This window comes from Ooceraea biroi, chromosome 2 (genome assembly GCF_003672135.1).
Source record: "Ooceraea biroi isolate clonal line C1 chromosome 2, Obir_v5.4, whole genome shotgun sequence".
Taxonomy (NCBI): Eukaryota; Metazoa; Arthropoda; class Insecta; order Hymenoptera; family Formicidae; genus Ooceraea; species Ooceraea biroi.
The window spans coordinates 15,613,575-15,624,364 of NC_039507.1; the positions used below are offsets into that span (position 1 = coordinate 15,613,575).

The window sequence follows — 10,790 nt, forward strand, 5'->3', positions numbered from 1 at the left end:
TGATATAATTTTGTCATACAAATAACGGTAACCCGCAATAAGCGAGCGTTTCCCGCTTGATTGTCAAACAACCCGCGGCGAATTCGCAAATCGATATATAACGCGCGTTTTCATTTTATGATATATAATGAAAAACGGCAACGCACACGCGGCTTTCCACAGGCGCAATTTATTACTGCGTGGCTGCGCTCATGGAATAAATTTTCTTTCCGTCGCAGGAGCGGTCGAGAAATCATCAGCTCGATCGAAAATATAATGTGAGAAATGTGAGAAAAATGTGAAAAAAAATAAAAGCGACTCGCGTCCCGCGAATGAAGCCGAATAAAATTAAATGAATTAATTTTTCCAAGAGCGTCGATATTGATGATGACGACGACAGGCGTATTTTGCTCAATAAACGGAATCTCTGATTCACTTTGAGCCAGATATCGCTAGATACACCTAGAAGATAAGACGTTTATCTGGTGAGGGCGGACGTCGGTGCGTAAGGTGCGTCATGAGCTCGTTATTATCTGGCAGTCATGTTTCACGTTTGCACTTGAGCGTCGATTTTCGTTCAAATGGCGACTCTCGTTTGGATTACTCTCATTCTCTGCGCGTTCGCTGGTTATTCCTCCGCTCAGGAGCATTGTAAGTGTTCCCTCTTTTTCTCTGTGTGAACAGTTGTCGCGTGTACGTACGTCCAGTGACGTCAAATTCAACGCAAGTTCAAGATAATATCATGAGGATAATACTGCGGGAACGCCAAGAGCAACGTCTACGAGAACATTCGAGAAATTCGTTTTCTCGGCGTTCGAAAGACATTTCAATTTGTCAGAAGATTTGTCTGCCGAAGAAATCTCAACTCATCTTTCAGATTTAGAGTTAAAGTTAGATATTCGGATGTTCCCTGCACGCATTTACGAGGAACCATTATTTCTTAGACATCCTTCGGATGTTTGATAGACGTTTTAGCGTTCCTTGGTTATTTCTTCAGACCATTGCGTTATATTATGTTACTCCAGATTGATCGTTATCAAGGTATCTCTTACTGATAGCAGATTATGTTGGAAAATAAACAGATCCACAGATAATAATTTTTCTTTCACTCTCTTGACGCGCGCGCGATTAGCTTCTTCCTATATTCAATATACATTCCTGTATAAATATAAATAAATATAAATATTTAATCAGAATTATCGCTTGTTTTAGTTCCCGCCCTTCTTGGAGAAAGTTGCAAGAGGGACATCGATTGCATCGAGCATGCATTCTGCCGCTGGCAGCAGACCTGCCTCTGCGATCCGTATTATTCGCCAACCCTCGACAAGTCCATGTGCATCGCCAGTGAGTTCGCCAGCGAATATTGCTTGAATAAAAAACCGTGACACGATCTTTTACCCGAGAGCGAATTGGCTCATCAGGAAGTAGTTCAGAGCTCTGCGTAAGATCGTCCAATTCTGCATGTGCAAGACACAAGTTGCATTAGTCGATTCTTGTTGAATCATGCTGCGCTCTCATGTCCGTCTACTTTGCTCGCTGATTTTATCTTTTTGCATTTTATGTAGCCGTTGGACTGACCTGCCATAACAACTCGATGTGCGCAACCATGACGAACGCCGAGTGCAAGCAGAACACGTGCGCCTGCAAGGACGATTACTTCTTGGACAGCACTAATTCCTCAAATTGCATCGGCAGTGAGTGGTCGTGATCCTCGTCGCTTCACGATATACCGTGAAGATAAAATTGCGAATTCACGCTTCATCTTCTCAACAACAGATATAGTTAAACAGAAGAAATAAAAAATGTTACAGGACCTGTCGAGATCGGTGATCTCTGCCAAGTGAATTCGGTGTGTCAAGACAGTTTCGATAGTGCATTGTGCATCGACAATCAATGCCAGTGTTTCACGGGGCATCACTTTGTAAATCACACGAAAACGTGCATTCAGAGTCGAGGTAATGTAATAATATATTCATTTAATTGTAAGAGAAATGACAGCTTGAGAAGCCCGAAAGAGATATCGCAAAGAGATATTGCAAAAAGTACAAAAATAATATTTATTAATAATAAGCGTAAATAATAAAGTTGCTTCTCGACGCAATGTATTATATTGCAGGTTTATATTATTCTTGCAAAGAGGACTACGAGTGCTACATGGACGACAGATCTTCAGACGCCTTGGAGTGCAAGAATCGTCAATGCTTGTGTAAAGAAGGAGAGCCGCAATGTGCCGGAGGTTAATTACGTTTAATTGCATCGTTACGAGCTAATTCGGTGAAGTCCAAGTCTTCTGAGTCTTTTATGCTTTTGCCTTTTTGCTCGCAGGTTCACTGGTCACGGCCACTGGAGCACTCATGACAATTTCGTTGTTGTTACAACGAGTCGCTCAATAGTGATCAATAGCATAAAACATCCGATTGTACGATTGATTTTGCAACATCATAATTTGACATAAAGGACAGATCAGCACATGTCATCAAATTGTACTTCTTAATTTATCATCTAACGTGTGCTCCTCACATATATGTCATTTTTATATATTACATTTAAATTTGTTAGTTATAATTTAAATAAGTTATAAGCTAGTAAAATATGTGACTTTAGCTTTAGCTCATAACTTTCGAACTTCATAACTCGGAAAACACTTGATAAAAATATATTTTATTATAATATTTTGAAAACGAGATCTAGAATTTTTATTTCAAGGAAAAAATTCCATTTAAGAAATAATTAAGTCACTTTTAAAATTTTTTGAAAATAACGACATGTATAGCACGACTCATCGGAATCATATATCTCATTCAATGAAAACGTAGAATTCGAATTTTGGTTAAATAAATCTACCAAATTACTCACCTTACATTTGCTCTGGCGTCGTTCGTTGCCCTTCCTGAGTCTTCTCCTCCTCTCAGTCCTTGATTGATTGCACTCGCGAAAATACGGCACTCCCGGTACAATTTTAAAACGCGCGAAAAAAGTATGACACTCTCGATGCGATGACACGTAAGTAGGTAACAATTACGCGCGAAATTTTTGTCGCGCGCGTGCTGCACGTACTTAATTAGTCAGTTCGAGCGCCTGTAAAACATAAAACACGACAAAGCAAATATTAGTTTCCTACATTTCGTCATATTGTATAAATTATTTGCATCAGTTCGTTCTATCTTCCAACTTCTATTCTTTCTCCTTGTCTCAGATATTCTTTGTCGAATGCCCGAGTATACACGTAGTACAAAAATGTAAAAAGTATATGGAACGGGAGCAAATGCTTTTATTAAATATTATAATTATACAATTGCGTATATAATGACTGTATGGTGCGAAAAATACACGATATCCGCGTCAATTAAATAATCAAATGTAATTTTTCTCGACAGTAATCTGGCAGGCATCCGAAAGATTTGTGGACTTACTTTTCGTTTCGATTCTGCGTCGTTCGATGTTCATTCCGAGCCTCCTTCTCTTTAAAGTGGTCCTGTGTGGTTCTTTAGAGCACTCGTGAAAAAACGACGGTTTTTATATGATTATTTTAATATACGGCACTCTCGATGCGATGCAAGTTACAGTTACGCGCGAAACTTTTGTCTCACGCGTACACTACTGAGTTAGTCAGTTCAGCGTCTGTAAATCATCTTCGAATTAGTTTCAAGAAAATCCGCTACGAGTCTCCACTGCTTTTGACTGAAAAACGAGTAGTACGAGTGACTTAAATAACAATAAAGAAGATAAATTTTTATGTACGCAGTGTACGTAAAAAGGTAAATTCTGCTAGCATTTGCTTAATAATTTTGAAGTCAGTAATGAATGTTACGCATAAATAAAATTAAGTGAAGAACGTTGTATGAAGATAGGTTATATTGATATAAAACTGCTCAGCTAGGATTATTCTTTTATTATAATTATTATATCAAGTTGTCTGTCATTTTTAAAAATAAAAATGATTAAAAAGAGAGATAATAGACCATTTGCCAGATCATTATACGTTTAATAACATGCTTTCACTTATATGTGTATCCTTGATCTTCTCAATCAAGTGTAAATATTTTTACTGGTATTATATTTCTTTAATTACATCTTTTATTTTTCTCCTCAGTATGTCTTGGATCGTAAATTCTCTGCGCCTTGCCGCAAGCACGTGGAATCCGCAAGTAATTCCAGTGCGATTTCGCTATTACGCTGCCAGGGTAGCAAAGGGCCCTGTACCATACCGATATGGATATAATGATTATATCAGCAGGAAGGGTCTTTTACCTCGTTCGGAAAAGTTTGGAAGAAGACTTCCGATGCCGATGTATCGCCCGAAAGACAGTTGGTCCGTGAAGAAGGCATTGTTTGGCCAAAATGACTACATTGATATATTGGGCTCCGATAAACTGCACCCGACAAGGATCCTCTATAACGTACCCTCCTGGTTAAGAGGTTTCAAGGGGCACGAATATCAAGTTTTGTTGAGGAAGAGGAAAATATGGCAGAAGGGCGTGTTTCCAATAGCGAGACCAACGAAATGGAGAGACTTGCAGAAGAGAATAAAGTATCTGTACAATTTCATAAATAGAAAAACTAGATATTAATTTTGTTCGAAATGTATAATTAAATCCTAATTTAATTATTAAATAAAACTTTGGGCACAGTTAGTATTCCGGTGTCGTTGAATATCCCGTGAAATTTTCATAATTTCTAGTCAAGTCACGTTCTCGTCCCTTTCTTGCACGTGGAGTCAATGTACTGATGGGAGGCGCGATTCACTGTCTCCAGAAATAATTATGAAAAATATAAAATAATGAATTTATTTATTGACAAATAATTATCCATCGGATATACGATTATTTCACAACATTGAAGAACGCAAGTAGTGTTTTTCTCGCCGAAACGTGAATCTTTATCGATTCATAGAAAGATGAAAGAGGCACGTTACTTTGCGATTACATACAGCATATATACATACTCACAGTTGGGATGTTAAGTCTAGGGTTCAACATATATTGCGAAACGACCGTGAGAAACAGAAAATGAATGGCCACCTTAAATGATCTCACGTTCCCTCTCTCTCTAATTAACTATTGTCAATAAATTGAGTATTGTCCGTTCTCTTAAAAAGTAACCACAATTAACAAATATTATCACGGCCGTGTTAAGCCTCAACAATAGCATCATTATTAAAAGGATTATTGTGACTGCGCCTAGATCACATATTTCGCATGGTATAACTTTACAAATGCTATTGATGAGAATTATTCATATCCAGCAGAATACGCAAGTTATGTAAAATTTCTGGCTAGAAGTATTCCGATGTATTATCAATTAGCGCGCATACAATCATACACTCGCGGAAATTCATATCATGCTCACTGCGGATGGTTCGCATTAGAAACATAATACTATCATAGCCCTTGACGGAGGCACGTTTTTGTACAGAGATTAATACGCAATGTCCAACCGTGTATGAAAGTACAACTTGACCCTTTTTTTGCGCGGAAATAAAGATCACCCAGCACAGATTTCGTGGTTTGCCATCCTTAAGTTCTCGGTATGTGTACGTAAACTAATGGCAGTTACTTAAACTCGTGAAATCTTATTCTCCCGGCCGTTTAACGGCCGTCATCTCGATAGTCCAACAATGTAATACGGTGTAGCTATCTAACAATGTAAAAAAAAAGAGAAAAGAAAGTTAAAAGTATGAGGAAGGGATGTCGCTTCACAGGTGATTCTGTAGGAAGGACAACAGGGTCGTTTCGTAATGCTTGCTGGCGTCTAGGCTTCTCAGACTATGCCTCTCGCTGGGGTAGACCTGCAACTGATACGGCTTGCCGATCTTCACAAGGGCGTTAATCAGTTGGCTCGTGTGATGGAAATGTACATTCTCGTCTATGAGCCCGTGTATGATCAACAGCCGATTCTCCTCGTCGGGGAACTTGTTCACGTACGTCAGGATCGAGCCGGCCGTGTAACCGTGCGGGTTATTCTGCGGCAGGTCCATGTAACGCTCGGTGTAACCGGTATCGTATAAGTTCCACGAAGCGACCGGCGCACCAGCGATGGCCAGCTGCGAATTGCAACGATGACAATTTAGAGACACCTTGTGCGTAAGCACGGGAGACTAGACGACTCCATCATCGGGATCCCCTTAAATCCGCGCGCGTGCGCGCGCGTACCTTAAACACGTCGGGATACTGTATCAGGCCCATCAAACTCAGGTATCCACCGTAGGACCATCCGTGAAGAGCCACTCGATTCAAGTCGATGTATCCGGTGGTGTCCGCGAGCCACTTGAGTACCTCGACCTGATCGTTCAGCTCCACCGTGCCCATTCGGCGGCGCAGGTAACTCTCGAACATCAGGCCTCTATGCTGCGAGCCGCGGGAGTCGATCAAAACCACGCAGTAACCCTGAGCAGCTAGCATGTGCATTCGCAAGTGCCTTAGACCCTGTGGGAACGAAAAGTATTTTTGGTCTTCTCTCTCGATTTGTGTTTTCGCACACGCGTGCCGCTGCGTGCGCCGGAGAGCGGAGGGTTTACCTTGAACGTGTTCGATACGAGTTGCACCTCGGGTCCCCCGTAGACATTCAATATTGTCGGATACTTGATCCCGGATTGGAAATTGTGAGGCTTGAATATCATTGAGTAGATGGTATCGCCCGACTTGATCTTGTGCGTGAAGATCTCTGGCGCGAACAACTCGGACTCGGGCGTCGACGGCTCCAGCAGGTAGCCTACGGGCGTGAGCGATATGCTCTCCACCGTCCAGTCGGTTTGCGATACCTTAAATACCTGTACGTGACAGACGGAACGGCGCTCGGTAATCGTATGCGTGCTGAACGCTCATTAAATATGTCACGCGAAAGACGTACTTGACAAGTAGGCAGCGTTGTAATGGAACTATAAACAGTGACCAGCATCGAACACTCCTTGTTGAAGTATATACTGTTGTAGCTGTAGCCAGGCCGAGTCAGCAGCCGTATCTCTAGCGGTCGCCGCAGGGAAACCGCATAAACGTGCTGCTCCAATGGGCCCTCCCGCAATGCGCAGAAGTACACGATCGAGTTGACCTCGTCGACCCATATCCTCTTTCCCAGGACCTCCCAATCGCCCTGCGTCAGAGCCACCTTGGACGTGATACGCGGTCGGAGAAATACGCTGTCCATCCTGTCTAACGGCTCTTCTACCCCATTGCTCAGGCCTAGGGCGAAACGTAAATGTTATGAAAAATCTGCACGCATGCATGCGTGAAAACAGAGTATGGCAATCTCATGAAACCTGCTATGCTAGACGTGATGAGATAGAGATGTCGAAACTCGGACTCCTCGCTGCCCCAGATAAATTTCACCTCGTTCGCGTCGTCGGACTTGAGGAAGTACAGTAGGTCGTTCACATTGATCCAAATCGGGCTCTGTTCGGAGTATATCACCTGGACGCTCGCCGACGTGGGCGTGAAGTGGTTTTCCGTGTTGTACGTGTTGGGCGGTGGTTCGCAGAAGTTGTCTATCGACAGCAGCACCAGTTCGAGCTTCTGCTGCTTCCTGTCCAGCAGCTGAACCCAGACGCTGCGACGAAACGGTGTTGATTGACTCGCTCGATTTTTTATCGGCATTGCACGCCGTTTTCGCGGCCCTTGGTACTTACTATTGCGCGTCCGGAGTCCAACCGACTCTCACCATGTACTCCATCCATGGAAACATGATGTGCAAGGGATACTGGAGCTCCAGTATCTTAATGTCGACGATCTGCAACGATTCCGTCAGCCGGAACTGGACCATCTTCAAGTTACTTCTGGCGTTCGGCATGCCAGCCCGGGGAAATCTGAACTCGTCCACCTCGTCCGAGTTCGATGACGAGGGGAAGCAGTATATCTTGACGTCGCTCTCGTCGACCTCCTCGTAGACTATTCTATAGACACCGTCGTACATCGATTTCGGCTGCCACCAGTAGCCGATGTATCTGAAATGCGCGGAACAGAATCTCTAATTTTCACATTTTAACACGCGAGTAGACACGCGAAAGTAGGAAGATCAACCTCGTGAACTCTTCCTGCATGACGTAGGAGGGAGTGCCAGCGGTGAGCGGGTCGTCCACCAGGCTTCTGCCTCCTTTTTTAGCGTGAGTCAGTCGAACGGAGGAGCCTGTGATACTATGAGACAGGTAAAGATCGCCCGAACACGTGTGAGCAATCAGGGCGTTATTCCATGGGCAGATTTGAGGACACAGTTTTGCACCACTGGTCGACATCCTAATCTCAGATGGGAAAAGCGGCCCAGGCTAACAGAGAGACGTAGGTTTAGACAATTTGTTCGATGGATTGCAATTATTTGGAGACATTACCATGAATCCAGTATCCACGCATTGATAGAGACTGCTAGCAGCTGGAAAAACCAGCTTTCCACTGTCCGCATGGATCTCGTAGCTGGTTATGCCCCATGTGGCCAGCCGTTTTCTCTCCCACAACAATTGCTCCTCTTTTGACAGTCTGTTCGTGCTCGATACACTGAAATTATTGTCACCATGTGCTAAATGGTGCAAGATATTGTGTATAAATTTAAAAATGGTGTTTACCTTTGAAAGTTGGCTTCTATGACAGGCTGCCAATGGAGTCGGTAACCATTAGCGTGATCCGCGTGTGCAATGTCCACGTATAGGAGCGTGGTCTCCCATCCGTTGCTCGGAGTGCTGAGGAAATAGATTCTAGTCCTGCAAAAGGGTAAAAAACACGTGTTAAAACTGTCGCTTTCTGTTCCAACGAATCTCATGGATATTTTACCGTGACGCCTCTCCTTACCGTCCATCCGGAAGAGATCGGAAAGTTATGGAACTGGGCACCGACCCGGCAGACACGCCGGACAACTTTCTCCTGAGATCGCCGACGACCGCCCTGAGCTCCGACCACGACTTCCGCGGCACCGTGCTGTCGGGAATGGGCTGCTGCTCCGCTCCCGTCTCACTGCTCGACGTCTCCATGATCTCCCGTTGCTGCTCGTGCTGCCGGCCTTTTCGCGAAGTCATTTGTCGCACGACGAGCACGTCCGCGGCGCGGTCATGTCGACGCGTACGCGCCGCCGACGGAGAGAACACGACACCGAGCCTGTCGGGGTGAGCGCGCGAGTATGACGAGCACTAGCACGACCAGCACGCGCGGCACCGCGAGACCAGGCCACGACGGAACGCGCGACAGAACGGCGATATAGGTTACGTTACCGAGCGCGCTCGATCGCCCACGGACACGAACGGAGCGCTTTATTTTTAGGTTATGCACACCGTTCGCCGCCACCACCACCACCGCCGCCGCCGCCTCCGCCGCGTCGCTGCTACCGATGCGAGCTCACTTTCACCTTCTCTCTGGCGTTCTCGCTCGGCTCCACGGCGGCCTCTCTCTTCTCCTTCCGCAGTGACGCGCGACATTAATTTCCCAAAATCGCGTGCTCACACTGCTCACATTACCGTCAACGCTTGCAGCCGTAACACCCCGCCACCGCGATTCTTCTTCCTGCCAAAGACCGCCTCCTTCCTTCTCCCTCCTGCACGCGAGATGCCATTACTGTCATCCGGCCGCTCGCACATGGCACATAACCTTGTCGTTATCGTATTCTCGTGGCGACATTCGCGTTGGTGGTGCGCCGCGATGCTGCGGCTCCGCCGACCGCGCGGTAGGCAAGGCACGTGCCGATCTTCGTCCTTATCCGCCGATTGCGGTGCGAATAACGCACGTGACCTGTCAATCGTGAGTCACGATTCGTTCGACGGTCATGGCTGTCACGTGCGGTCGCGAGACTGCGCTCACCTTGAGAGAAACAATCATTCGAACAATCATTGACTGGCCTCACTGTGGACTCTCCATCGAGCTCTTGCCTCTTCCTCTCCTCCGCGAAACTGGTATTCCGTTTTATGTGTTTAACTGGGTATTAATTTGTACGAGACTCGTTACGTTCTCTAATCGCGTTAGATTAATGTTGTCCCTGGTATTAGCATATTTCCTTTTATTAAGTGTGCTGACATTTTTTTAGAAATTAAATAACGGCGTATTTTCTCTGTAATTTAGTTGACAAAACGGCATGTGCTCGCGATGTAGCTTCAAAAAATTCAGAGAACGGTTGAATTATAGACGTCCGCATGCACACACGCACGATATTGCTCACGTTTTTTCCCCCGTTGTTCTTACATATTTTAATAACTCTTCTCCGCTGTGCGACGTCCATTTTATCCCTGCGCCTGTTCCTGAATAATTTTCCCCGTCGTTTTCGTCCTCGTCGCTGGCAGACTCGTTGCGATTACGTAAAAAGTCCAGCAAATCGGTAATATCGAGTCGGTCTCGCGTTTAAAAAAAAAAGAGAAACTTTCTCGAACGAGAAGAGACGTAGCGATCCTCCCCGCGCGATCTACCGTAAAATGGAACCGGCACTTTTACGATTCGCTGGTCCATCTCGCTGATACTCGCGAGAAAACCCGTAGCATTACGTTTTCCATAAATCCATGCCGCTATCCAGTCTCCTACTATCGAAGTAGGCTGCTTCGATCGAGTACAGCGATAATAAATACCGCGGAATCATTCGACAAGCGATGCACGAGGCGCAGCCGAAATGTTCGTGCACGTGTTTTGCCCTCAAGTTCCGCTTCTCTTCTATATGCTACTTTTATAGAATATGTATGAAATATACAAGTGTATATCTGTACATGTATGAACGTGTATCAATATATACAACTTATCTTATATTTATGTCGATAAAACGGATGCTTATATTGGCTTATATTTCTATACATATCTCATGTATTTTTTAATATTTAATCTTGGACTATAATTTATTACTCGTATGTATAATAGAAA

At 44.5% G+C, this 10,790-nt stretch overlaps 3 protein-coding genes across 3 annotated transcripts; 2 read left to right on the forward strand and 1 right to left on the reverse strand.

The window, feature by feature from the left end:
- The first annotated feature begins 499 nt into the window (after positions 1 to 499).
- On the forward strand, positions 500 to 2,839 carry LOC105280113 (protein slit). The gene is made up of 6 exons (XM_011340348.3): positions 500 to 630; positions 1,192 to 1,323; positions 1,545 to 1,673; positions 1,791 to 1,934; positions 2,096 to 2,215; positions 2,305 to 2,839. Exons 1-6 carry the CDS (start codon positions 561 to 563, stop codon positions 2,370 to 2,372), a joined length of 663 nt encoding a protein of 220 aa, XP_011338650.1. The 5' UTR covers positions 500 to 560; the 3' UTR covers positions 2,373 to 2,839.
- Positions 2,840 to 3,623: 784 nt separating this feature from the next.
- LOC105280111 (39S ribosomal protein L51, mitochondrial) lies at positions 3,624 to 4,616 on the forward strand. Its single transcript, XM_011340347.3, has 2 exons — positions 3,624 to 3,737; positions 4,073 to 4,616. The coding sequence occupies exons 1-2, from the start codon at positions 3,715 to 3,717 to the stop codon at positions 4,548 to 4,550; spliced, it is 501 nt and encodes a 166-aa protein (XP_011338649.1). The 5' UTR covers positions 3,624 to 3,714; the 3' UTR covers positions 4,551 to 4,616.
- A 136-nt stretch (positions 4,617 to 4,752) lies between these two features.
- LOC105280110 (dipeptidyl peptidase 9) lies at positions 4,753 to 9,567 on the reverse strand. The gene is made up of 10 exons (XM_011340346.3): positions 8,751 to 9,567; positions 8,528 to 8,662; positions 8,297 to 8,459; positions 7,992 to 8,233; positions 7,601 to 7,915; positions 7,235 to 7,521; positions 6,829 to 7,157; positions 6,497 to 6,748; positions 6,132 to 6,404; positions 4,753 to 6,022 (listed from the first exon to the last, which is right to left on the reverse strand). The coding sequence occupies exons 1-10, from the start codon at positions 8,972 to 8,974 to the stop codon at positions 5,675 to 5,677; spliced, it is 2,568 nt and encodes an 855-aa protein (XP_011338648.1). The 5' UTR covers positions 8,975 to 9,567; the 3' UTR covers positions 4,753 to 5,674.
- Between the last annotated feature and the right edge of the window lie 1,223 nt (positions 9,568 to 10,790).

Coding starts and splice junctions, on each gene's coding strand:
- LOC105280113 (XM_011340348.3), top strand. CDS start 561: ATGGCGACTCTCGTTTGGATTACTCTCATTCTCTGCGCGTTCGCTGGT. Junction 631..1,191: donor TTCCTCCGCTCAGGAGCATT/GTAAGTGTTCCC, acceptor CGCTTGTTTTAG/TTCCCGCCCTTCTTGGAGAA. Junction 1,935..2,095: donor AACGTGCATTCAGAGTCGAG/GTAATGTAATAA, acceptor ATTATATTGCAG/GTTTATATTATTCTTGCAAA.
- LOC105280111 (XM_011340347.3), top strand. CDS start 3,715: ATGTACGCAGTGTACGTAAAAAG. Junction 3,738..4,072: donor TACGCAGTGTACGTAAAAAG/GTAAATTCTGCT, acceptor TTTTCTCCTCAG/TATGTCTTGGATCGTAAATT.
- LOC105280110 (XM_011340346.3), bottom strand. CDS start 8,974: ATGACTTCGCGAAAAGGCCGGCAGCACGAGCAGCAACGGGAGATCATG. Junction 8,460..8,527: donor ATAGAAGCCAACTTTCAAAG/GTAAACACCATT, acceptor CAATAATTTCAG/TGTATCGAGCACGAACAGAC. Junction 7,916..7,991: donor ATGCAGGAAGAGTTCACGAG/GTTGATCTTCCT, acceptor CGCGCATTTCAG/ATACATCGGCTACTGGTGGC.